At 38.6% G+C, this 26,403-nt stretch overlaps 2 protein-coding genes across 6 annotated transcripts in view; one reads left to right on the forward strand and one right to left on the reverse strand.

Annotated features, from left to right (window-relative positions):
• ECT2L (epithelial cell transforming 2 like) overlaps positions 1–10,653 on the forward strand; it is a 31,130-nt gene extending 20,477 nt beyond the window's left edge. The window contains exons 15-21 of the mRNA XM_053382056.1: positions 2,912–3,059; positions 4,112–4,185; positions 4,732–4,888; positions 5,708–5,773; positions 6,222–6,310; positions 6,990–7,162; positions 8,818–10,653. Of these exons, the coding sequence (XP_053238031.1) occupies positions 2,912–3,059; positions 4,112–4,185; positions 4,732–4,888; positions 5,708–5,773; positions 6,222–6,310; positions 6,990–7,162; positions 8,818–8,957 (847 nt within the window). The 3' untranslated portion in view covers positions 8,958–10,653. The remainder of the gene's footprint in view (positions 1–2,911; positions 3,060–4,111; positions 4,186–4,731; positions 4,889–5,707; positions 5,774–6,221; positions 6,311–6,989; positions 7,163–8,817) is intronic.
• REPS1 (RALBP1 associated Eps domain containing 1) overlaps positions 9,986–26,403 on the reverse strand; it is a 40,335-nt gene continuing 23,917 nt past the window's right edge. For 2 of the 5 annotated variants that reach the window (XM_053382046.1, XM_053382044.1), the window contains exons 9-20: positions 25,884–26,020; positions 22,134–22,214; positions 20,379–20,466; positions 19,067–19,168; positions 18,364–18,436; positions 16,526–16,644; positions 15,735–15,799; positions 14,222–14,404; positions 13,750–13,845; positions 13,456–13,604; positions 11,764–11,869; positions 9,986–11,247 (exon numbers count right to left, since the gene is read on the reverse strand). In XM_053382046.1, the coding sequence (XP_053238021.1) occupies positions 11,179–11,247; positions 11,764–11,869; positions 13,456–13,604; positions 13,750–13,845; positions 14,222–14,404; positions 15,735–15,799; positions 16,526–16,644; positions 18,364–18,436; positions 19,067–19,168; positions 20,379–20,466; positions 22,134–22,214; positions 25,884–26,020 (1,268 nt within the window). In that variant the 3' untranslated portion in view covers positions 9,986–11,178. The remainder of the gene's footprint in view (positions 11,248–11,763; positions 11,870–13,455; positions 13,605–13,749; positions 13,846–14,221; positions 14,405–15,734; positions 15,800–16,525; positions 16,645–18,363; positions 18,437–19,066; positions 19,169–20,378; positions 20,467–22,133; positions 22,215–25,883; positions 26,021–26,403) is intronic. The other 3 variants (XM_053382045.1, XM_053382049.1, XM_053382048.1) reach the window with 3 other exon arrangements.

Genomic DNA, 26,403 nt, shown 5'->3' on the forward strand with positions numbered 1-26,403 from the left:
CCGTGGCCCAGTGGAAAATTGCACCCTTAAAGACAAGTTTCTATTGGCAAGGACTCAGTTTATACATATGATGTAACTTATTTCCTAGAGGCGTCTGCCTGGAACATTTAAAGACTTAACAAATGGCTGGTTAGGCAAGTTATCAAATGTGTTGAGGGTTTATAGGAGGACGTATGTTTTATTACAGCTGATTTAATGCAGAAGACTCCCCAAAAATCAAACACAGAACTGTACACAGAAATATTATCAGAAGTGACTAAATGGCGCCACCCCAAGGGTAGAAGAAGAGGAAATTAGAGAGATAGTTAAAAATTTCAAATCGGGGAAATCTCCTGGGCCAGACGGTCTACCAATAGAATTATTTAAGACCTATATAGATTGGTGGGCAGAACCCTTAGCTCAATTGTTTACTCTCATAGATAAATATGGGATCATACCTGAGATATGGTTAAGATCAATAATTATCCCAATCTTTAAAAATGGCGACCCAAAAGAACCAAGGAATTATAGACCGATAAGCCTATTATCAGTGATAGGGAAAATCTACGCTAAGCACCTTTTATCTAAACTCCTTACCTGGATGAAAAATCTAAATTTACCAGGGAAAGAACAAATAGGTTTCTCCAAAGGTTGCTCTACATTAGACCATTGCCTTATACTTATGCATTTGGTTGAAAAATACAGATCTCAAAGGCAATCTAAGATATATGCTGCTTTTGTAGATTTTCGTGGTGCATTTGACTCAATTGACCGCCCAAAGCTGTGGAGGAAACTCGCAGAATTAAAAATTGATCAGCGCTTATTGATCCTAATAAAAAATTTATACTCTTCCAATATCTGTCAAGTCAAACTTAACACCAAAGGTCACCTTTCATCAGACATCCCAAACTCGAAAGGGGTAAAACAAGGGTGTATTCTTGCCCCCTTCTTATTTAATTTATTTTTATCAGATTTGCCAGATCACCTTCAAAAAATAGAATCACATGCCCCTAAACTTAATCAGAAACCAGTTTCTCTATTATTATACGCAGACGATGCTGTTCTACTATCATTAACGAGCTTGGGTCTGAAACGCCTTATATCTTCTCTGATCCTTTACTGCGAATGTAACAAGCTCTCTATAAATTACGAGAAGACAAAAATTTTGGTCTTCTCGAATGGTTGGAAATTAGAGAAATGGAAAATAAGAGGGCAGGAAATTCAACAAGTGAAAATCTATAGGTATCTGGGAATCTTATTCCAGAGCAATTTAGGGTGGGCAAATCATTGCACAAATGCCATAAAACAGGCAAAGTGCACCTCATCAGCTGTTGCCCGTTTTTATTATCAGAAAGGCAATCAATTTATTCCTGCGGCCAATCAGATATTCCAAACAAAAGTGCAATCCCAGATACTCTATGGAATCCCGCTATGGGTCCAAGCATATAATAGTGATTTAAAAAAGATTCACTCCAGCTTTCTGAGACGTATTCTTGGACTCCCAGCTGTAATCAAATATGAAACAATGTGTGCAGAAATAGGCATACACACAATGGAATATTGGGCCTGGTCCACCTCAATAAAGTACTGGTTACGCTGCCATTTTCGCTGCCCTCCATCAAGTCTGCTCGCTGATTTGCTCAAAGACTCCTACAAATCAAGATGGTATCAGTACCTCGAAAAAAAGATTGAATCTTTAGGCATCGAGCTGGAGCCCCTGTACAATTCTAATGAGCAATACATTTTCCATAATATCCTAACTAGACTAAAGGATGTCGAGAGGCAAAATATTATGGCAGCTGTAAACAAAATTTGTTCGCCCATATTCTATGATTTAAATATCTTAGATAGCAGAGCCAATTACGTCACCAAATTAATAATTCCAGCCCAACGTAGGGCTTTTATGCTGGCCCGTTTGAATGTTTTTCCCTCAGCATTTGTCAGGGGAAGATATCAAAACATCCCTAGAAATAAGAGATTCTGCAGATGTTCTATGAATGTCCCGGACACGGTAGAGCACATTCTCTTTCAGTGCCCATTGTACAGTACGCTCCGTCAACGCGTGCTGTCCCCTCTTCTGGGTGGTCTGGAGCCCCAACAAGGTGAATGTGTGGGATTCTGCCTATCCGACGTTGACCAAAGGGTAACGGCGGGGGTAGCCGAGTTTTTGGTAGCAGTCCTCCAAGGAGCAGGTTAACAAGGAAAACCACTGATTTTATATGTATATATATATATATGTATGTAGCCAACTGCTGCCTTTCTGTTTATATCTCAAGGCTTTTATATGTTTCTTTCTCTTTTATCGTTTTATTTGTACAATGCCTAATAAAGGTTTGAATAAGTAAGTAAATGGCGCCACCGCATGTGACAGTATTGATGTAACTGAGGGAGTAAAGAACCTTATACTTTCCATGTCTTTCTTGCTGGATTCTAATTTTCATTAACCCCAGGCAGGGCATGATGAGACTTTAGGCCAACAAGATCTGATTGTAACCACTTGGGAGGTCAGGAAGCAATCCTACACACTTACCTGGGACAATGTACCATTTAAAACATTGGAATGAATGTTTAAGTATACATGCATAGGATTGAAGTTTTAGAAGGGCTTCGTAGCTTGTAAAGTGGTGATGTAAATCCTATTCATTCACCTTGTTCCCCATATTTCTGATTGTCTGCTGAAATTCTTCTCAGTGCTTGGGGGTGGAAGATGCTATGGATGGCCAGCTTACCACAGAACATACCTATATAGTAAGTTACTCATGCTGGATGCCTAGGGTGGACCAGACAACAGCATAACTTCACAGTAACTTTGCAGCCTTGGTATTTATGTCACTTGGCTTGCAGGAAAACATGTTGTCAACATCACTATCTGTTGGAACTTGCCTGGAACCTGATAGGAAGAGAGAAACACCCTTCTGTCTGTTTCACACAGGTGGTTTTCAGATGAGTTAACACAAAGACTTAATGAATGGAACCCAGCCCAAAAATTAGGAGACCTGTTCATTCAATTTTGCCAGCAACTTCAAACATACACAAACTTCTTCAACAATTATGCAGTAATTCTGAAAACTATAGACAAGGTAAGAACACACCAAACATTCATGACTCTAAGTCAGACACTCCTTCCACTGTAACATTTATTTTTTTAAACTGCCATGCTCACATATCTCCCTATCCAAAACAGCATCCAACAAATAGTAACTAAATATTAAAGTGCATTTAAATATCTTTGGGAAAGTATATTTATGCTATATTCTGTTAAAAGAAAAAGTAAAGCTTAGATCTCTAAGCAAGTAATCGGGTATAAGAATGTTTGTTTATTAGAAATGAATGAGATCTGAATTTTGAGTAAGTCCTGTTTTATTGTGATTTTAGTTCTTATTTTTATATTAATTGGTATATTTTCCATCATTAAAAATTAGATGCAATCAGGAAAATAATAAAGTTACCTTATGCAAACTGGATTACATGCCCGTATTTGTTTCACTGCTTTCTGCCCACCATGCCCTGTAGATAGTCTTAACATGATGCAATTTCCATGATGATCCTAGGCTGTGTTCTTCTACTGTATGATATAATGGGGTTGGGAATACTGGAGTGCAATAGCCCAGTAATCTGTGCACAAAGCATGTAATTTGGAAGTTCCCTTCCCACTCAGCCTTGTCAATCTGGCATCTCAGAGCCCTATCCTCCTGAGGATTTGTGTCACAACAGTTCAAGGTGCATCATGGGAAAGGGCTTCACCAGCCTCAACTTTCAATATTGAAAGGGAAACTAAGTGTTGTACATTCTAACTTGCCTAAATTAGGCTTGTCCATTAATCTCAGTGGGTCTGCGTTGTGTGAAACTAACATTGATTAAACCCCAAAGCACAAGAGGTGTCTGCAGCTTCACAGCCTTACCAAAATGTCTTTGGGCTGCCCATATTTACTGAGCAGCTACTTGCCAGATGCTGACACCACTGTGAGCCGGAGTCTAAGGTTAAGTCTGCCTCAGTGCTGGAGGCAAAGGACAAGGTGTGCCACAGCAGGCCACAGAACTGGGTTATGGAAATGCTGCTGTTTGCTCCTTATTTGGTCTGTAGTTTTATGGATTACATCACGCTGATGGTCAAAACCTTTTGCTTTCACAGTGCAGGGAGACTATTCCAGTATTTCGTGCCTTTCTGAAGAGACATGACAAGACTGTTGCTACCACTATGAGAAGGTAAAGTCTTGTAGTTTAAAATAGGAAGGAGGACACTGCCAAAGCATGGGTGTTTTGTATATGCTAGAGGCAAAAATGGGCAGAGCAACATATGTACATTTTACCTTTGTGCAGTAGGCTAGTTACTATGTACACACTTGTCTCCATTCTCCATCTAGACAAGCAAAGAGTTCAAAGGTACATTCCAGCCATGCAAAAACACTGAGGGTGTGAAGCAGAGAGCATAAGGGATATGGCCTGAGGAGAGTTTTGAGTGCCTGATAGGGAGGGCTAGAGGGCTGCATTTTACCCCATGGCCTAAGGGTTCCCTGCCACCCATTTCTTCAACGTAACTGTCCCTTCAAGAAGAGTGCAACCTCATCGAGAACAGGCAAACTGCTTACTTCCTGGACTTGTGAACCTCCTACCCACAGAACCTATGTCTTACCTGCTACACTAGGCCCCTAAGATATGGCTTGACATACCTTTGTTGGTCTTGGGACATGCAATGCAATTTGCTACTTTTCTAATTAAAGCATGGATTAAGTGCATCTATGTAACACGTAGCCTCCAAGAATTTCTGTTGTGCCCATCTAAGAGGATTGAAGAGTACGTCACGCTCCTGTATGCTCTGAGGCTTCACACTCCTCCAGAACACACTGACCGTGAAGAGCTGACTCCCGCAATTAAGCAAATGAAACAGTTCAAGGATTACTTAGATCAGGTTTGTCTACTACATTTGTTTTAGCATGACGATCTTGCAGGGATCACTAAGGCACTCAGTAGTAAGTTGAGATTGGGGAGAGCCAACATAATTCAAGTTTTGATTTTGGATTATTATTATTATTATATACCACCCCTTATTCAAATATCAAAGGGCAGTTCACAACATAAAAATACAAAATGAGAACACAAAATACATAATAAAAAAGGACCAAAACAAACCAATAACCCCCTCCCGCAAACACATTTAAAAGGCCATAGAATTCAGCTCAAGGCCTGGTTATATAGAAATTTTTTCATCTGGCACCTAAAGGTATGTAATGAAGGCAGCAGGCGCAGATGGGGAACTTGTGGCTCCTCCAGATGCTGCTGGAGCTGCTGGGTTTTGGAGTCTTGAGGACATAAGTTTCCTCTCTCTGCCTTAAATGTTGCAAACAGGAATATAGGATATGTTGGAGGTTTTTTTATCCTGCCCTCCCTCCCAGAGAGGCTCAGGGCAGCAAACACTAAAATCGTAAATAATACAATTAAAAACATCCACACACCCTCACAACTAATTACTTCAAGGTTGCCAGGAAAAGCATCTTTCAGCCATCAAATGCCTGAGTAAACATTTATTTTTTAAAAAAGTTCCTCCAGAAAGTTAATGATGAGTAAGACAAGACACATCTCACCAGAGAGGGCATTTTGCAAATGGGGAACTACCTATGGGAGCGCCCTTGAAGGATGTTTGGCTAAGAGCATTACAGATAAGATCTCTCCTTTCATCCTCATCCTTCAGAAGCTAACTCACCTTATGTTTACCACACTAAATTTCTAGCTAAAACTGAACGTTGGCAGAGATGATCAGATATTAACTACACAAAGACGCATCCAAGGATGTCCTGTAAGTACTTTGTATTGACAAACGTAGTGTGATATAGAGGAAATGCATGTATTTGCGTGGTAAAGGCAGAATAATTTGCCATGGAGTAGGTTGTGCTTGTGAATAACAAAGGAAAAGTAACTACTTTGTAAAAGTAGTAGTTTCCTCAAAAATGAAGCACAAGATAAGTATTAAAAGAACACATGGCTATGGCATAGTGAACCCAAATGCATTTGGGAAGAGCTGATTCTAGGAGATAGAATATGCTGCATAGGCAATTTTTGTCTGTGAAACTGTGTGCCTTCGTGGATACAAAGCACATCATTGGGGTAAAGGGACATGTATAACCTTCTTCCCGATGTTTAACAGAAGTGTGTGATTTAACATACATCAGCAGCCGAGGACAACTAAACAAAAATAATCCAAATTTATCCAAATATTTTTAAATCTTTTCATGTTTAATCCACAGAAGTTACTGAAAGCCAATAGGTATCTAATTGCGATGCAAGATGTAGCCCAGCTAATCTGCTGCTCAGAGAGAGTCCATATGTCGTTCAGGTAAATAGATAAAATAATAGGAGGGTAGAGGAAGAAAAATGAGGGATGCCTTTCAATGACTGGTTGCTAAATCTGTTTTGCATAGTTTATTATTTGTAGCTGAGGACTGTTATGTTTATGAATTGTTTGCACATGAATTATTCAGTTAATAAAGGAGAACCTACCGCTTAGATGCATTGATTTCTTTCTTTCTTTGCACAAAACTGGGTGAATTCTTTCCGCAGAAATGAACAGTGCTAATGATGAACTAACCGGCAATCAAGTCTAAGCTTTTGGGTGGGACAGGACACTCTGTGGTTAATGCCTTCTAATTACCTCTGGGTATTGCTTTAATTGTATCAGTGGCCCAGAGATCATTCCTTCTAACAGAAAAAATACATATTTTTATTAGCCATTGGCTTATTGATTGATCCCCTAAGAAAGAGCCATTACTTTCAGGAATGTGTTGCAGGACAAGTTCTAATGCTTAAAACTGAAAAATTAGCAGAAAAATTAGCTTGAGACTTAAATAAGCACACTGAATTAAGAGTTACACTTTAACAAGTACAGGGTTACTGATTTTTGTTCTTTTTTTCCAATTAAACGTTTTCAAAAGCTTAATATACTACTGATTAATATCTGTGTTAGTTTCTCTGAAGTCTAACATGGAAGACTAATCCTTTGTTTTCAATTTTGGCAGGCTGTATGAGCACACCCATGATCTTAGCCTCTTCCTTTTCAACGATATACTTGTTATCTCACAGCGCAGCATCTCTTACAAGCCATTCGAACGCATCTCACATGTTACTCACCAATTCTTGGCAGTGGTAACGCTTCATCAACTCCTGGTTGAAGATATTCCAGATTCCAAATGTGAGTTTTCTCCTACCCTAAAATGATATAAACATGGCACAAAATCTGTCAGGATATTTTTTTTAAAAAGTATTTCAAATTAAAATTGTAATATTGTAACAAAATGACTCCTCATACCAAATACAGTGGTGCCCCGCAAGACGAATGCCTCGCAAAACGAAAAACGCGCAAGACGAAAGGGTTTTTCGGTTTTTGCGTTGCTTCGCTAGACGATTTTCCCTATGGGCTTGCTTTGCAAGACGAAAACGTCTTGCGAGTTTGTTCGCTTTTTTCTTAAAGCCGCTTGAAGAGGCGCAGTTGCGACAGACCGTGCTTCGCAAGACGAAAAACATCGCAAGACGAAAAGACTCGCGGAACGAATTAATTTCGTCTTGCGAGGCACCACTGTACTTAGCTAGCATTGCAGGGTCACCTGGATATTCTTGAGCTTCTGTTAAAATTAAAACCAGTTGCAATAGTTAGGGAAATAGAGGTTAATTTGTATCAAGTGCAGATGAGATGGTATTCTTTTTCTGCCAAAGCTGATTGCCTAACAGCAGGTGAATTCTGCAATAGGAGCTTGTGTTAATGACAGTTGCCCTCAGAAATCCATCATAGTTTTCTGGAGGGCTTCTGGAGACGGAAAAAATCTATCATATGCTTCTTCTAGGAGATCCACAGAAGCTCCAGAATGCCTTTGCTGGAAAGTCTCCATTACTGTCTTAAGGCTTTCCAAGTGCTTGCTTACTTTAAAACCAAGAAAATAAATACCTAAGAATGTTGCATGGTGAGGTCCACAATCCGAATGCATGTTTAGGAAAGATAGCTGCTCAGTATCCTTAGATCCAAGGGGAAAGAACTATTATACCAGCAAGTATAGACAACAACTTTTTCTGAATGCCTTGAAATCTGTGGAAGCTGCTGCTCCAGGCAAACTTCTCAAAACTCTGTGCAAGGACAGGATATTGCTCTTCTAACGGATGCTGAGCAGCCCCAGTAATCCCTATATTTAAAGGACAGAAGGGGCTAGCAAAACGATTAGGGGCTTAATTTTTTCTTAATAAGTGAACAGACCCTGGCTCACTGGTACAGCTGGTCTGGGAGATGGTGTTGGCTCCTCCTGCAGGAGGAAGGAAGTTTGCATGGCTCTGCCTGTGGACTATGGTTGGGGTCTCCATTCCAAAGGTGCTCTGTGCCCTCCAGGAGCCTCTGGTAAATTACCCTTCCATCAGAACAACTCAGGGCAATGCAAGAATACAAACTGTGTTAACACAGGTAACATAACAATGCCTGTCAGAAATAACACAGAATGCTGTAAATCTCCACATTATTCGCTGCAGTGGAAAGATGCATTTGCTAGTCAATGAATGATTCACTTTGAAAAACAAACCACTTTGTACAAACTTCCCTTTTTCAGTATCTGCATGCAGACTAAAACCAGGGATGAGAAAAAGTGCAATACTAATTGAGTAGTGGGATAAGAAAGGTATTACTGAATGGTAACAAGGCCTGCTTTACAGGTCACCATTTCTGTAGGGAATGCAATGCATGGAACGCCATAAATGGGTCAAGCTTTCACCACTGCACATATTGCTACATGATCTTCTGTCATAGGTTGAAAACTGATTCTCATTTATAATCTTTCAGAAATCAGATTATTATTATTATTATTACAGATATCAAGAATGCTTTTCTTCTGCAAAGTCCCAGGTGTCAAATGATTTGTTCTACAGAGGACCATGACAAGTTTATATGGCTTTCTGCACTGCAAAGGGCAATTATCTGCAATATTGAAGATAATGTAAATTGTTCTTGAAATTTCCCAGCTTTATTTACTACCTCACCTTCCCGCCGCTTGTAACTGTCATGCAGCTCCCAAAAGAAAAAGGTAACTGTTCAGTGTCTACAACAGACATGGGGAAATCAGGCTGGCCAAGGGCCTCATTTGGCCAGTGAGGCTGTTTCCATGACACTTCATGTCATGGGTGATGTCTGGTGAGGGCCAAATGGACACAAAACTGCCAACACACAATCCGGAGCCTTAATAGTGCACTCCTGATTGCACCTTGGTAAGGGAAGCTTGCCAATAGCAAGCCAGCTGGGATTGCTTGTGCTACTGAGTTCCCCCCATTGAGAATTTTGTAGATAGTAGTGCATCAGTAGAAAACAGAGCTGATAGGTGATGACTTCAAAGTTGCTGGGATCAGCTGTGTAGCTGCCCCTTGCAGAAAGTGGAGCTTGAAGTCAGCACTGATCAGATGATTGGTGGAAACTTCAAACCCTGTTTAGGCTTGAATTTTCCTCTGCAGCATGGGGGAAGCCAGAGATCCAGATGGCTAGACCTAGTTCCCTGCCCCTGTCTACAGTAAAGTTCATTTGCTGTGACTTAGTATTTCTTCTTGCTGTACAGTAGATAGAAATTGTTAGTGTGTTGTTAGATGTCTATTAATGCATGTAGTTACAAACGTTTATTCTTTCTCACTCTTTGCTTTGAGTCTCTTTCCTGCTTTGACACATACCATGAATTTTTTATTTTGTTTGACTTTTCCCTAATGTTTGATTTAGGGTGATAAATCTCCTATACACACATGAGTGGACTTCCCTTTCTACTCAGCTCCACATGCTACCAAAATCTACTCTGGAGGGGAAGGGGAGGAATCCTGTTGTGTGAGTGTTAAGTTTGTTCTGCTGGCTGGGCAAGCCAATTGGCCAACATGGTGGCCAAAGTAGTCTTAGCATTATTGTTTCTTCACAACCAAATACTCAGTGCAAAATCCTATTTGCAGGCTCATGAAAAGCAACCTAATTCAGTGTGTTAAGCCAAACTAAAAGGATTCACCCAAGTTAAAATATTGTGCTGTTTTATTGGTGTAAAAATCACACAATTGCTAGTTCTGATTCTGCTGAGATACATCCATGCAGTTTAACATCTATGATCCCACAGCCAGAATAAGCCATTAAATAGAATATCTGCTGTTAGTCAGCATTAATGCAAATTTACATATGAGATCAAAAGGTGTGTATTATACAATATACAACAAATCCTAATACAGTACATCAACCTGAATAGCAGGATACACTCAGGAAACTGTGTTAATGAAGCCTGTCTGCAAGCCAGAAGAATAAGGCTTGGAGAGATGAAGCGAACCTTCTGAGGAACAAAAATAGTTTTCAGGGGACTGGGAAAGAAGAGTTGAGGTACTGACACATTTATTGACCATAGTGTGTTACAGTAAAGTCTGTTGGATGTGCCAGTTAATAAAAGGGTAAATGTGCAAAGCATGCAACTACGGGTGGTGTTCAGGAAATGTGCATGGCAGAGAGATCAACACCCAATCCTTTCACAGAAGGTATGCACTTACGTGCATGCTGAAAAATGACAGTCATGAATGGAGACATTGAAACAAATGTCAAGCTGTGGCCACATACAAAGTACATAAAGAGGAAAAGACAACCAAATGCATTTGGTATGGCAAGGTAGTATGAAAACAAAAAAAGGAAATTTGTGGCACTTGGAAGGCGCAAGATGAATCAAAATGGCTGCCTGAAATTTCAGATGGGTTGCAAAGTGTGACTCGGGAAAGAAAAAACTGATGACCACAGCTGGTTAACCTTCTCTTACACAATCAAAAGAAAGGTGTGTAAAAGCATGTGCTTCTATGTTTAAAAAGTAGATATCTGGGATGTTTTTTAGTCATGATCTTTGACATGAAATATAGAAAATTCATAAGGTAATCAAGTTCAGTTTGGGATCTAGGCCACTGAAGCTGTACAAACTTCGCTCCAAATTAAAAATGTGCCCTCCCAACAAAATGGGAAGGTTGGCAGTGCCAATATATAGAACATTCAAGGAAACAATTATTCCATTCTTTGTATTAAAATTATAAAAGTTACTTAAATACAACTGTGGACAGAGGACAAAACAATCACAAAAAAATGTTAAGAGTGCACTGAGCTGAACATATGGGTCTTTAATTAGGCCTTTTACTCAATTTCCCCTTTCAGAGTTAATTAATTCACAGTTAATGGCAATTGGCTTATAAGTGAGAGAAGGGTCGAAGCTGCTCCAGTTGAACTTCCAGCGAAATTCTCTCTTCAAGAACATCCTACAAAGGAAAGATTTGCCATTTATATAGAACAAATGAAGAGATATCACGATAAACAAACATACATTTAGTTGCAATGGTTAGAGTAATCTTTACTATAGGCTAGCACAAATGTTTGTAATACGTCAAAACTCTATTACATCCTCAAAACTATGTAATAATTTTATATAAATAGCCATGGAGAATTCTTCTAAATCTAAATCAACTTATTTTCTGCTGTTTTTAAGGGGAGAAGTGTGCACATGTGTCTGGGGGCTGGGGGAGAAGACTAAAATAGCAGACACTTGGCTCATATCAGCAACCAAAACAAAAACCCTGCCTTTGCTTCATGAAGGAAGCTGCAGAATCGCCAAAAGATTGGGGTGGGGTGTGATCAGAAATATGGCCTGTGTTGAAAGCTGGGATAAAAGGTTTTTTACTTTGGAAAACTTGAAGATTACGGCCTTCAAAAGGTAACCAATCAAAAGATTTGGTCAGAAAAAAGGTGTGTTTAATTTTTTTAAAAATGTCATTTACCTTTAATTGCTGCTGTAATTCACTATTCAGTCTGGCCAAAACGGTATTGGTCTCTTTATTGCGTCTGATTGATGCCTGAATAGCCTTCTTGTCCTTTCCCACCGATCTGAAGAGATAAGTTCATGAAACAACATTCAGAAAGTGCTTATTATTTGTAGACAAATGGCTCAAGAAAGTTGTTCTGAAATCAGTTAATTACTTTACTCAATGCCTTAGTTTCTTTAATGTATTATTTAGTTGCACGTCAATTAATAAAAATGTGAATTCTGGCATCCTTTCCTGTCAGTGGCCACAGCCTACAGAGCTACAACAAACGTTGCATGAACCTGGTGACACTTCCCAGGTTTTCCCTTGCATTGCATCTCAAAACTCCCTTTGAAGTTTCCTTGTGCTTCAAAGCTATTTGAAACTAAGGCAGTGCATACAAAGACTATGCTTTTATGCAGGTCCATGGCTTTCTTTACTAGCTTAGAATCAATTAGCATGTTTCCTATACCGCAGGTTGAACTGAATTAAGCTGTCTTGCAAATTCAAGCTTGTATCCAGATTTGTACATTTCTTTCTGCCAAGCAACCCAGGCCTCACAAAAAAAGTGCTAATACTCAATTTGTGTGCAATGCATAACCATCTATTTAGTTTGCATAATATTCTATTTTATTTCTGAGCCAAAACAGCCATGCACACAAAAGGGGTGTCACCAGATCTGTAATATATGCCTCCTACAGTTTGCAGAGCTGTGCTGAGATGCTAGGTTTACAACAGCCCTGCACATGTAGTCCAATGTTAATACTGCAGGTCAAAGATGAAGCTGAGGCTGGTTTAAACTCCAAGTCAAAAATGCACCACACTTCTCATGATACAGCAAAGGTCCATCTACTTAAATTACCCCCTTAGAACACCTCCCAGGTCAAATCAAATACTCACTGCATACAGAAATCTCAGCCTTCACTGATTGCATAGAATTTAGTTGGACTTTTAAGCCTTCAAGAACTAAGACAACATTTTTTTTCACTTGATACTTTCATGTTTTTCATTCCCATCAGCCATAGGCTCAGAAATCATACACATACCAGGGGTACATTGCAACCTCTTTGCTGCAATGTAGCCACTGGTTTCTTCAATTGCTAAAACGCATGGCTTCTGAATATTTTTAGCATGAACTGGTTATGAAGCAAAGAGGGAAAAGAGAAGGACATGGTGACTAGCCTGGGAGTAGAACAATAAATAGCAGCCTTTGGGAAGGGAGAGGGAGCTTTAGAAGGAATTAAATCCAAAGCCCTTGGTCAGCAAAGTAGCCTCACTAGTCCCCCTTGGGTCTCTGACGAACATTGCAGAAGGCTAAATTCTCTTGCTTAGTGAAAACCCATGAAACTGTCAAGTGCATGCAGCCATGTTTATAACAAGAGTGTGACAGACTGAATGGTACACCTAATATTGAAATTAGATTCTTGATGCTATTTTAATAAATGCATGGAAAGACATTTCTTGCAGATTGTAACATAATGCAAAACGCTGTGCATCAGAGTTTTCTAAAACTCTATACTGTGTTTAGGATTCAAGTTTGTTCACAGTGGCTTTACTTAGCATTTCAATGGTTCAAATATCATAGATACTTTGCTACTAATGGCTATATTTTCTATTTAAAATGAAAATGCCTTGTTATCAGAGGTACTTATACACATCTTGGGTTACCTAGGAATAGATGGCTGTGAAGCAAGAACAGCAGCTATGACACCTGTTTTCTGTGTTTGCTCCTCAGCTTCCGGTCTCAGCTCATCTTCTGATTTTGGCCTTCTGCGTATAGGCTTTGGTGGCGGTGCCAGAGGCGTTGTACCTTTGCCCTGAAAGATTATAGAGGGTGTCTTAATACATGCAGCAATAAACTTCACCAGCACTCAGTTTTAATCATTACTAATGATTAGTTAATTAAAAACCCCAGTTCTCGTGTTGAGAAATACCTGTTCTCGTGTTGCACATTTTACATACCGTATTTGCAGGCGTACTAGAAACTGTTTTGTCTTCAAGTCTTCCATCACCTTTGGCAACTCTAAGAGGCCCAGCAGAATCAGGTGTTTTTTCTACCTACAGACAGAAATAACTCAAAAATGCATCATGGCAAGCAATGATTCAAATAATCTTCAGGTTTGGGGATGGGTATGAGATCAGACACTTAAACTGAAGCCAAATGCACACACTGGAAGCTCACATATAACTACTAAAAGTGAAGCCTTTAACAGCCTGATCACACTGAGAAGTACCAGAATCCTCAGAAACGCTATTGTATGAGGCTTTTATATTTCTTCAAGTGCCAGCTACGGTCTTTCCCAGATAAAACAGATCTGGACACTATCAAGTGTCTACTGGGCAATGGCATTCAACATTACCACATGAATATAACTGGACAGCAATTAACAGATACTCAGATAATATAGCCAGAAGATATAATGTCTATGCTAACCTGCAAAACCTCTGGTTGTTTCTCAGTTTCATCATCCTCTTCTTCATTTACACCTGATGCAGCAAAAACCTCAAACTGGCTAAAATCTGCAAAGTTTGGCTGTTCTGGTATTTGCTGAGGTGAGGTACTTGTGTGTGCTATTAGACTTTCAGCATCTGATGAACGGTGAACATGAGCTCCAGCCTACAGGAAGAGAACCAATGTCACAGATTATGTTGGTACTTTTAAAAAGTTTACTAATGTAAAAACTCGCTCAGATAAGAAAGTTTGCTTGGATACTAACCAAGTAAACAGAGTTCTTTTCTGACCTAAATATTCAAGGCATATTTGAATTAAGGCAAATATTTATAAGATGACAGGGGGAGACATTCCGGATAATTTGTCACCATGTATGTGACATATGTTTATTTTGCTAGTTGTTTTCTTCCATATAAACATATAAGAGAAAAACATTATATATATATATATTATTGCTGTGGGTGCATGTAGACAATGATTCATGCCACTCAGTGTGACAACTTGGGTAGGGTGGAGAACAGGGGTAAAAGTAAGCTGCTCAGAAGCCACAGAGTGAGAGAGTCTGTTGGCACAGAGTGAGGCCATCATTGTCTCTCACACAAAGAGGTAGGAAAGGGGTGCCCCAGATGCAAACTGCGGTGGGAAGGTTATATGATTGCTTAATACTTATTACTATTAAAGTACTTATTAAAATCCTTTTTCCAGAATACCTGGAACATAATGTCCTGTGAAATACAAAAACATGACGGATGTAGATGAATAGAAACTAAGAATTCAGTAAGTGACAGGCCCCTGCTTATGATTTCTAGATGACAATTCCCATAAAATGTTGACAGCATTACTACAAATAAAATCTAATTATGATGATATCCATAAATTAGCATATACGCTAGAGACCTTTCTTTTGTTTTCTGGCATGTTTGTGAAAGCAATACTTTTCTACCATTCTCTCACAAAAGTATCTGTGCATTTAATTCCTCTCACCATTCTCAATTTATCGGTTATTTTTTCAGTGAGAGATATTTGCCATATCTTGTACCAAGATGTTAAATTTGCTAAGAAAGGTTTGTGATCAAGTCCAGGTTCATAAACAAATTCACTATGGCTAATTCTCGGATCTTTGTAATGTGTTGGTGGATGATTTTGTCAATTTTGCCAATCACCTCGTCCCAAAATGCCATTAGGTTATTTTACATGCCTGGATGTTCCATTTTCTTTAGCCAGATATTTGGTTAAATTGAAAATTGTCCTCACTGCAGCTTAGCTTACCCTGTTTTATGATGGAATTGTTCAGGATATTTATTGGACTTATTTTTATGGATTCTGTAGTTTTTGTTTGTTATCGTTTTCCTGTACATTTATTTCATTTCATTTTTCCCTGTTCTGAGATGGTACTATTCAATGAAGAGATTATTACAATATTATTAACAGAAATCGGTACCACCACTAAAGAGATGCAATTAATTTACAATTTCAACAGAAATCGAAGAATAACCTGTGTGGGTGGAGGTCTTGGAGGCACTGCAGGGGGGTAGGCAATCGCTCCAGTTTGCTGTTGACCTACAAGGCAGTAATATTTAGAAGAGAACACTAAATATGTTTTCAGCTGTGTTAACAACTTTTGGCTAAGTACTTTAAAACAAGCAGTTGTTTGGATGTAAGCAGGGTCAAGCGTCAGCAGTCACTTGCTGCTGTATTTTAATTGTTACATGGTTTAAGGGGCTCAGCAAGTTCCAAACCTAGCCCTTCGGGCAAGTTTACTGACTCAAAAAATTCCTACAGATTAGCCTATGTAATCTTGATCACGCAGAATGCAATCCTATGAACGCTTACTCAGCAGTAAAGCCCACTGAACTTAAGGGGTCTCACTTATGAGCAAACATGTATAGGATGGCGTGCCTCAAGCAGAAAGAAGGAGAAAGTAAGGCACACTTCAACAAACTGGCTGCAGCTCCAGATGATTCCCGCAAAAAATAGCGAGACAGGAGCTGACAGGAGAGAGATCTAAATCTTCAGGTAGGCTTTCTGCTGAAACATACTGTGAAAATTTCTCTTGTGTAACATGTTCCCATTAATAATTATATTTTAGGACACAATATTAACACCGTCCTCCACCCAAGATTGCAAACATGACCGAAACAAACAACCTTTCCTCCCAAATGTCTCAACATCATGAACATTCAGCACCATTCTAAACAGAAAGGAGAACTACCCAAGTGACCCTGAACTTGATTTAAGAAAGGATAAAATAAACTGACTTTATAAAAGAATCTGAACTATGCCCACCTGGAGTAATAGTGAAGGTTCTGTTCATATCTAAAGATGATGATCTTGAGTGCGAAGGGTGAGGCCTTGGTGGTGGTGGTGGAGGAGCTATATTGTCGGGAGACGTCCCTGAATGTGATCTGAAAAACAATGGAACTACAGAAATTCTATTGCAAACTGTAGTTCATGAGTCCCATATAGTCATCAGAACACAGCAACTGTTTCCTTACCAGTAAAACTTGCTCTTTAAGAAGGTGGACATCTAGACTATAACTACTGAAGATAACTGAAAAGTACTGAGTTGTGATCTGCCAGCCATGATACAATGAAGATACCTGCACTTGTAGATTAAGATCAGCTAGATCTCAAAGTAGCTGTCTTATTACAAAAGAATTTCAGAAATAGACTGGAAAGAGAAGTTGCTGATTTGCAACTTATTACCAAACTTAAAACCATGGAAAGATCTGGTCTGAATAGAGACATTGGATTCTGATCTCATTATACATGAGAAAGCTATTTTTAGCCATCTTACCCCTTGCTTTTTCCTGTAAGCCCAATTGCAGTCACAGTCGTCAACAGGTTTACCACCCCTATCAGCCAATCACCCATTCCTACCACCCTTCTGAGTAATACCCCTCCCCACCCTCTCACTATATATAAGGGTCTGGTGACTTCTGTTTCAGCGTATCTGAAGAAGCGTGCATGCACACGAAAGCTCATACCAATAACTAACTTAGTTGGTCTCTAAGGTGCTACTGGAAGGACTTTTTTATTTTGTTTAGACTGGGGAAGTCACCTTGTTCAAATTATAGGGTCTGTTTTCTGCATGGATCTATCAAACCAGCTTGAAAATGGATAGCCTATTGTTTCCAGAGAACAATTTCTACTCTAAAATGAGACAAGCTCCTTTTTCACCAAAAGAATAGAAAGAATATAGTCATCCTTGCATAAATACTTAAGAATGTGTACATGTGGCAATACCGGGAAATAGTTTTATATCATTAGATCTTTCTGCATTCTGGAAAACTCAGCTCCACTGCCCTTGCAATTTACAGGTTTGCATCACAATGCTGGAAACTAGAAGTTTGCTAAACAGCACACACACATATTTCCAATGTTCTAATAGCACCCTATGGATCATGGATCTGACCTGAGGGCTTTATGTTGCCCATCCTCACTTCAGGCTTCAGAATGGAGGAAAGGAAATCTTATTCTATGACTGACAAATAGACAGTTAAACAATGGTGGTAAGTGAATACAGCTTGCAGGAGTGCTTAAATTCTTTGAGAATATATTCTTGGAGCCAGGAAAAGACACAAGACAAAAACAGTTTTGTCAAGAGGCATTGTAGTCAATAATTATGTATAACAGAACACCACCACTGAATGAGACCATCACTGAAGCACCACCCTGCACCCTTTTTATTCTGGAACTCAGTGCACTTTTCTGTGAGTGTTTTAACACTAAGTGCTTGTTAAACTTATAGACTGCTATACCACCAAATAAACACTTAGGACAGGCATAGCCAAACTTGGCCCTCCAGATGTTTTGGGACTACAATTATCATCCCTGACCACTGGTCCTGTTAGCTAGCGATGATGGGAGTTGTAGTCCCAAAACATCTGGAGAGCCAAGTTTGGGCATGCCTGACTTAGGAAGTGACGCAGCAGCTCTTATGTCAACACAAACACACACAAAAAGACCAATCAGGAAATTGACTCCTTCTAGAATTATGAATTTCTTTTAGAGATTACCAGGCTGTGTGTCTGAGGGGACAAATTGTGGAGTAGGAGCTGGGTACTTTACCCTTGGAAAGGAGTTGCTACTTTAACATCATTCATATTTAAGCATCTAATTACCGTTGTCTTGTTACAGTGCTTCCAATATGTTCCGGGTCAGAAGTAAAGGAATCTGAGCTGCTGTAACCATCTGCTGATATAAGAAAAAGAAAATCATACATTGCTTGTTGATTAATCATGTTTTGATTATTCCACAGAATAAACTTACAGAATAAAACTTACAAGTGACTTTTCTATAAATAAGGTATATTGGTCACAAGTGACACAAAATTGATAAGCAAAACAAGTTTCCATACCAGAATCTTCCTACAACGGATCTGGCCTCTTCATATATATTAGATCATATCCCTTTACTCTGGAATAATCAACAATACCTACTAACCCATGGGTTTGTACTGCAAAAATGTACTTTACTATTTCCACTACTTTGACTGAAGATCTGAGAAATTATATAGGTCTGAATGGATTCCAACTGGCTAGCAGCTACCAGACACAATCCTTAAAGCCACCAGAGTGGCTAGGGTGTGTTAAAGAATAAGACTTCTCAATCCCCAACTCTGAAGGATGCTTCACATCCTTTTTCAAACACAAAATAAATGTGCATTTTAAAGGGTTTTCCACTGCACATAGATGGACAGGGTAGCTGCTGAATGTACTACTTCCCCAAATCTTGAACTTGGTATTGGGTTACAGTCATTTAACTATTTGCAGTGAAATGAAATAAAACTGACACCCTACTAGGAAAGAAAACATTGATACTTGCCAACTGTATTTCCTCCTACAAATTTTGCAGATGAACTCATTTTACTTTCTTCTACAAGATCAGGTGATTTTACAAGTAAAGGACTCGTGGGATTTGTGTGATCTAAAAAGGAATAAAGTATATATTTAATTAGTAACAATAAGTTAGTCTACCTCTCTTCTTATGGCAAATTTCACCTAATGCTCAAAGTCTGACACCATAGTAATATGTCAAAATTAAAAAATTTGAAAAACTAAGATCATAACTTGCATTTCTGGCCACACATGTGTATATGTGGATATCAACTCCCCTATCCATGTGCATCATATCACACACCAATCCCCAGGAACAGATTTTGGGGGAATGCAAAGTGAAGGGAAGACTGAAAAGCCAAATTACATGAACAGAATCTCTGTTCCTTTTAGAGAAAGAAAAAGCATTTTTTATTTTATTACTAGATTAATGGCCACTCATCAAAACATGCTTTTGAGTGGCTTACAAAAGAATAAATAATACACAATATTAAAATACAATACAATAATTTTAAGAACATCAAAACTGCTCAAATGCAACATAAAATGATATCATCCAAGTCTTTTATTTGTAGGGGTTTAAAAGTCTGTATTACAGAAAAATGGCATAAGAAGCCACAATTACATTTTTTTTATTCAAGCACCCTCATTAATCCATGTACTTGTTGTCTGCATTGTCTTACTGTATTTTTATACTGCCACTTCTATATAGAGCTCTACTCAATGCCACCCCCCTTTGCAATTTTAGCTTCTCAACAAATGTGCAAGCTAAATCAGGCTAGAAAAGTGTGGCCTGGTTCAGATGCACATGAAAAAGACTTGATCCTGTCAACAACCTGCTCCCTTTTCCTCCTCAAGTAGGGTCCCTATACTGTGCTTAATTTTGACTATGAAAGCCAGATTCACAAACCACGGATTGAAGATGGTTTGTTTCAACAAGCTAGTTTTTCCCAATTCCAATGTAACAAATTGCAGATAGTCAAAACCAGAAGCTGAACCTTCTGATCTCATGGCTGTACCAGAGAAGAAGCTAGGGGAGCTGAGGAGCCCTAGCCTCATTCACACAATTAAATGTGGCTAGTGAATCGCTTGTTTCTCAGTTTAGCATTTCATGTGAATGTGACATTGTAATAACGGAATAGAATAAAACTATTAATGGCTTCAAGAACCCCATAGTGACAATATCAATGGATACAAAAATGAATACATTGTTTGATAGGCTTTCAATAACTAATTATGTTTGTGAAAATTAATGTTTAGCTACGTAGAGGTTGTTCTAAAGGCACCACCTAACAACTTACCATTTCCAGTTCTTTTAAGTTCCATTTCTTGCAAATGAATTTTGCTTGGAGTCATTCTAATAGGAACAGGATGAACAATAGCAGTATCCTAAGACAAAGAGGTATAAATTGAACTTAGCTTAGTAAAATTAATTGGTCTAAAGTTGATAGCTTAATCAAAAGTTTCATTAAAAAGCTTGAATACTAAAATAAACTGTTTCAACTTTGTTGTGATACTCAAAACAGTACATGACAGCTCTTTCACTAGCAAAGTACATGGAAGCCTATCATTTGCTTATCTGCATTGGGCAAATCATCACTGGAGCAAAGCTTACTGGCTGCCCGTTAAACAAACACTTTAAGCAGTTTGCACACAATATTCTGCTTGCACAAGGTTACATGTGTTTCTAAATAAGTTGTTCAGGAGCTCATGTGCCTTAATTTGTAGCAATTTACACGGTGAAGTATATATGAAAGTATATAGTCACGGCACAGTGGCAGCTAGACCACACTGTGCTGCACACTGCTTCTGTTGTACAGCAGTACATGTAACACAGGGCTGGTTAAGATTCTGCTGGATCAAGCCAAAGGTCCATCATCCTACTCGCACTATGGCCAGCCAGATGTCCATAAAAAACTGGCAAGCAGGATGCAAGTGCAACAGCCCTTCACTTCTGGCCCTCCAAGAAAAACTATGGATCTACAAAAGCTGTCATCCCACCCACTTGCTGCATTCCACCTGCCAAGATGCTTCACAGCCCACCCCACATTACCTACTGCTCAGCTTTTGCATTCGCAAAGAAAAAAGTCTGTGCCTTTAGTACCGTTTTTCTAAAACAGTATGACAAGTCACATGGGAGAATGCAGTTCTACTGAGGGAGACACTACAGCACACACTGATTTTCCTCTCATCAGATTTAACTTACCAACTACGGAAACTGCAGACAGCAAGAGAATATACAGGAGCCAGAGATGTTCCTTTCTAGTGCTTTGCTCTGGCAGTGTGGGAGTCATTCACAAAGCAGTGAATGAAGATTATGCACCATCACATGCCCAATACATGGCTCTCAGTGAGATGGGGTACATGAGGGCAGAGTATGTTTGTTAGAGGACCTGAAATTAAAAACTGCGAGAAACACCACACTATGGAGAATGAAGGATGTATATATGACTTGGGCAAATTGTCACATACGGGCCATTATACAGACAAGGAATGTCTGTTGCCTTGGTGTTGTCCATAGAGGACAGTGGTTGTGTTCATGAAAGCAGTGACATGTACTTAGGAGAAGTAGAAAAATGAAGATTAGCAAATGCTATTACATGGTATCTATAAAAAAGGGCTTTATGTGTGGGCTTTGGGATGAAAGGACTGGATCTGCATGTGACTTTGGCTGTCCTTGTTCAAACTGGTCTTTGGCAAGTTACCATACTTATTTTCTAATTTCAATCCTGTTTTTCAGCACAAGGCAGCTAAAAAGTGTCACAGCCATAATGATTAAGAATTTCAACACACTCTGTACACTGAAGATACTTCAAAAAAATGAACAGACTGCATTTTATTTCTTGAACTCATAAAATGTTCTATAATTAAACTTGAATCATAATGCATACATATGATTCCTCCAATAAATTTTAAAGCAGATAAAAATTAATGACTTCTGCCACCATTTCCCACCAAGCTTTGTAGAATCATGCATTAACAGGCAAGATACAATTAATGAAAATTCAGAGTTAATAAAATTAATTTCAAACAAGCAAGCTAAGTGATTGACTTACAGGATCAGCTGGTGCAATGTTAGAATCAAATTGGGTCAGAGTTTGTGAGCTTGAGGAGCGTTCGCTAAATGTCTCCCACTGCTGAACAGACAGAGGAGAGACAAGTCAGCATGAGAGATGGAGTAAAGGTTTCCTGGAGAAGATTTAAGGTAGTTCAGAGGTTGCAATGGCAGTTGTTTTATTTGCAAAAACTGTCAACATACACATTGTGTAACTACAATGGGCAGCATTCAGCTAACATATCCATGTCAGCGCAATGATTTCCACTTGTGCAATGGGAATTCCCTCCCCCTTCCCCATCCCGTGCCTTCCTAAAAATTTCAACAGAAGGTTGGGAAATGTGGGGGGCACATTGGTGGAGGGATGGGGGAGAATGTTTCATTGCACAAACAAAAATCCTTGCACTGATGGAATATTCACATAGTGCTACTTTGGATACAACCCTGTGTACTCCAATTTTTCCTGGATTTTTGTATTAATTTTCACCTCAAAATGAATTAGGAATAAAAGCTACAGATAACACGTTTACAAAATTACCAACAACTTGCCAATGCAATTCCCGAAGCAATCCTCAAAAATGTTTCTAATCTGAGTACATTTTATACCAGTGTAGAAATATTTAATTTATAATTGAAATAATGCTGAGGATTAGAAGTTCAAACTCGGTAAATCAATAGGGAAGTCCACCTTGGCAATCATTTCAACAAGATACAGGACATGCTCTGGCATAATACACAACTGCCAAGTCAGTTTTTCATGCTAAGAAAAGGGAAAAAAAGACATGGACACAATAGCAATAACCAGGCATCAAAGAAATTAAGATTTGATCTAGGATTTGAAAGGCAGATTACTTTGTAGAAGATTAGTGTTAATGTATCTCACGTTAGTGGAATGGTGAGTAACTTATTAGTGGTCTTTATATCTTTTCCCAGTAATATGGGCCCACTTATCTATAAACAGCTGCTCAGGGATAAACAGATCACATGTGGCTGGGAAAATGTATAAGGGGCACATGAATAATTAATATGCATTGATTTGCCATACATATTGCTTAGTAAGAGCTCTGAAAATCAAAAATTTCCTATCATAAGAAATAATATTTCCAGATACAGAAATATTATGCTCCATTTAGAAAAACACACTTTATGAAAACTTGTATACCCTAAGAATATGAATATTAGATATAATGACTAATCCATTATAACTAAACATGTTTCCTCAAAAGCAGTTCCCCATACTGCATGTGGGCTGTTTGTGATATGGCATGGAGGTTAGAAGTTCCCACCAGGCCAGCAGAATTCCTTGGAATGAACCTTAAGCCGCTGTTTAGATTCTACCCAAGATAATGCCTGATGTATCAGGGATTTAAATCTTAATGCTTTCTGTTGATGGCTGCTAAATGCCACAACATCATCCTGCTTGTGATGTATGTCAGTACCTGGCAATCAAATCAGGAACCTAAAAAACAACAAACAGAATGTTTCCTACCTAAGAAGAGAAATCTAGTGGGGAGCTCTGTTACTTGAATTACCTGTGGGGCCACTTCTGTCACTCATCATCATCCCTTGTTGGCCCTGATTCTGGATATTGTACTGACTTCCAGTATGTACAGTATTACATTTTCAGGCCCTAACCCTGTCTGATACTGGTGATACTTGTAGAGTAACAATTAATAAGTTCTGATCATTAACTGCTACACCTTTTTAAGTGGACAATGAAATAGTTTATAAAGGAACATTAAATTGTAATGTTACTGAAAATATTCTCACACTGCTTCAACTTGCTTTGCTAGATGTTTTAGAGCATTGTATTTCGCAACAATTTGATCTAATTAAATGAAGAGTAAGTTACGGCGCATTATGAATTAAAAGTGAGACAGTAGCACAATCTTTGTTATCCTAAAAATGCCAGACAGATTAGCATGTTGGACAGTAGATATATTTTAAATAAAATAAAAATTAAATCAATTTGACAACCCTAGAGGCAGTTCCAAAATGAAGAATCAAGACTCCTCAAGAAGACCTAACTGTTAAAAACAGTGTAAGAATTTGACATAAGTTAACTTTCCAAGTAGGTAGGTGAGTGTGGGGATGACAGCATCTTTAAATACAATCTCCACATAACCCCCAACAAACCAAACAATTCAAAGAAAGGCAAGTGAAATCGTAATCTGAAAATTGGATAGGTTTCCCAAATAAGCAAAACAATGCAAAAGTTCATTCCAAGAAGATTAAACATGATTTAGCAAGTATTTGAACCAGATACATTTGTACATAAAAACTCAACTGGCCTCAAGCCTGCCATGAAATGTAAACATATTGAATTTCCTACATAATTGTTTACACTTTGATTTGGCAGTATATAGGATTAATAATTCAAAAGAATCAGAGTGCTAAATGCTGTCCTAGAACTTTTGGAAATATAACCCAATACACATTAGTCTTAGTAGTATTTGTCAAGCATTCTGTATTACTTTCAGTTAAAAAAAATACACTACCCCTTTTTTGTTGGTCTTCTCATTCACATACCTCTGATCTCTTGATTACAAGGCAATTCATTTTCTTATAGTATATCAATTGTGTGAAATAAATAACTAAATAAAAATCATATGCCTGGGTATTTTTACTCATTCCTCACCTCTAGGCTTCTAACTTCGGAGGAACCTTGACATGCCAATTACTATTGGATGCCTGAAGATTTACATATACAACAATTTAGGAATTGCCCTGTAGGTTCCAACCAAGAAAGGTAGTTTAGGGTCTGCTGGAACAACAGGAGCCTCTGAAAGCTCACAACTGCAGTGTGAAAATAATGGCCATCTCTAGTTTGACACCAGTAACTTGCAGTCACGAGGCATACTACCTCACATACATTCCAAAAGCAACTATTTTGCCTAATAGCCATTAAGACATCTACCCGTCCAGTAATATTGAAACTCTTTAAAAATTTCACCTGTTATTGTTAATTATTACCCTTTGCAATAAGCAATGCCATAATTATGCATACTAGGCAAATCAGTAGTAATTTTTGGCCCTTCTTTGAATCAAAATTTCCCTATAATTATGCTTATTAATTGAGCCAGCATAGCATAGTAAATGGTAACTGATATTTCTGCTGTTAGAATATGTATTTCTTACCTAGTGGATTTTACTCAAGTCTCCTAAATGTTATATAATTACTCATCTCCTTACTATGTGATGGGAGGGCATTCTATAGGGTGGGTGCCACTACGGAGAAGGCCCTCTGCCTGGCTCCTTGTAGCTTTACTTCTCGCAGCCTAAACAGCAGCCTGGCTTACAACAGATCTTGACAGTGCAAAACTTGCCTATGCTTTCAGGACGTTCAGGAGGATAGTTTGGAGAACTTGAGATCCTCCTGAAAGACCTGTTCCAATCTTGGTCTTCTGCACAGGCAATGTTACTGTCAAGAAATTATGCCACCGAGGTAACAATAGGCCTAATGCTGAGTAGAAGACATATCACCGATGGAACAGTCCACCTTTAATGATTACAAGTAAGTATAGATTAATAATTAAATGTTTGAGCACCTATTGACAATCTCAAAATATACCCTTATGTATTATGGCTTAGGATCAAGGCCATATACGGTATTTCTGCTCAGTTTATGCAGTGAACACTCAAAATGAGGTACATAAGCCAGCTTTTATGGCACAGTGGCATCTAGTTCATATTGTGCCATACATTAGATTTTAAAATAAGAAACTTTCAAAGTAAGATACTGTTTACTAACCTCACTGCTTTGATTCAGCTCGGGCCATGTTTGATTTAGTGATGGCATTGACGGTGATTTGCTTGGAGGTGCTTCTGCTGGTGAACTTGCATAACCTACCTCACCAGACTGATCCCCTGCTTCTGAAACAGGAACCACTATGAAAGTCAAGCACAATTGTGTGTTAACGTCTTAATTAGGTTTCAATTCAAAGCTTTACTAACCATAATTTGTTCTGTGTATCAATCTCACTTATTACAGAAGCTTGCTTGTAACGCAAGGTTATCTATGCACATTACAAAAATATATACACTGCAGCAGTGATAATTTAAAAATTACAGGGCTCAAGGAATGTAACAGTATTCTATTTTAAAAGGTTTTTCTAGCAACACTCTTGCAATTTAAATTAATAAGACACAGATACTGAAATAAGCTTGAAAACGGGATTTACAAACTGGAGGAAGTTCCTATCTCTCTTCTCCTACAGAGTTGGGAGAGGTGCTAGAGTCTCTATTAGTAATAGACCCTCATGGAAATTCTA

Source organism: Podarcis raffonei, chromosome 3, assembly GCF_027172205.1.
Source record: "Podarcis raffonei isolate rPodRaf1 chromosome 3, rPodRaf1.pri, whole genome shotgun sequence".
NCBI classification, from domain to species: domain Eukaryota; kingdom Metazoa; phylum Chordata; class Lepidosauria; order Squamata; family Lacertidae; genus Podarcis; species Podarcis raffonei.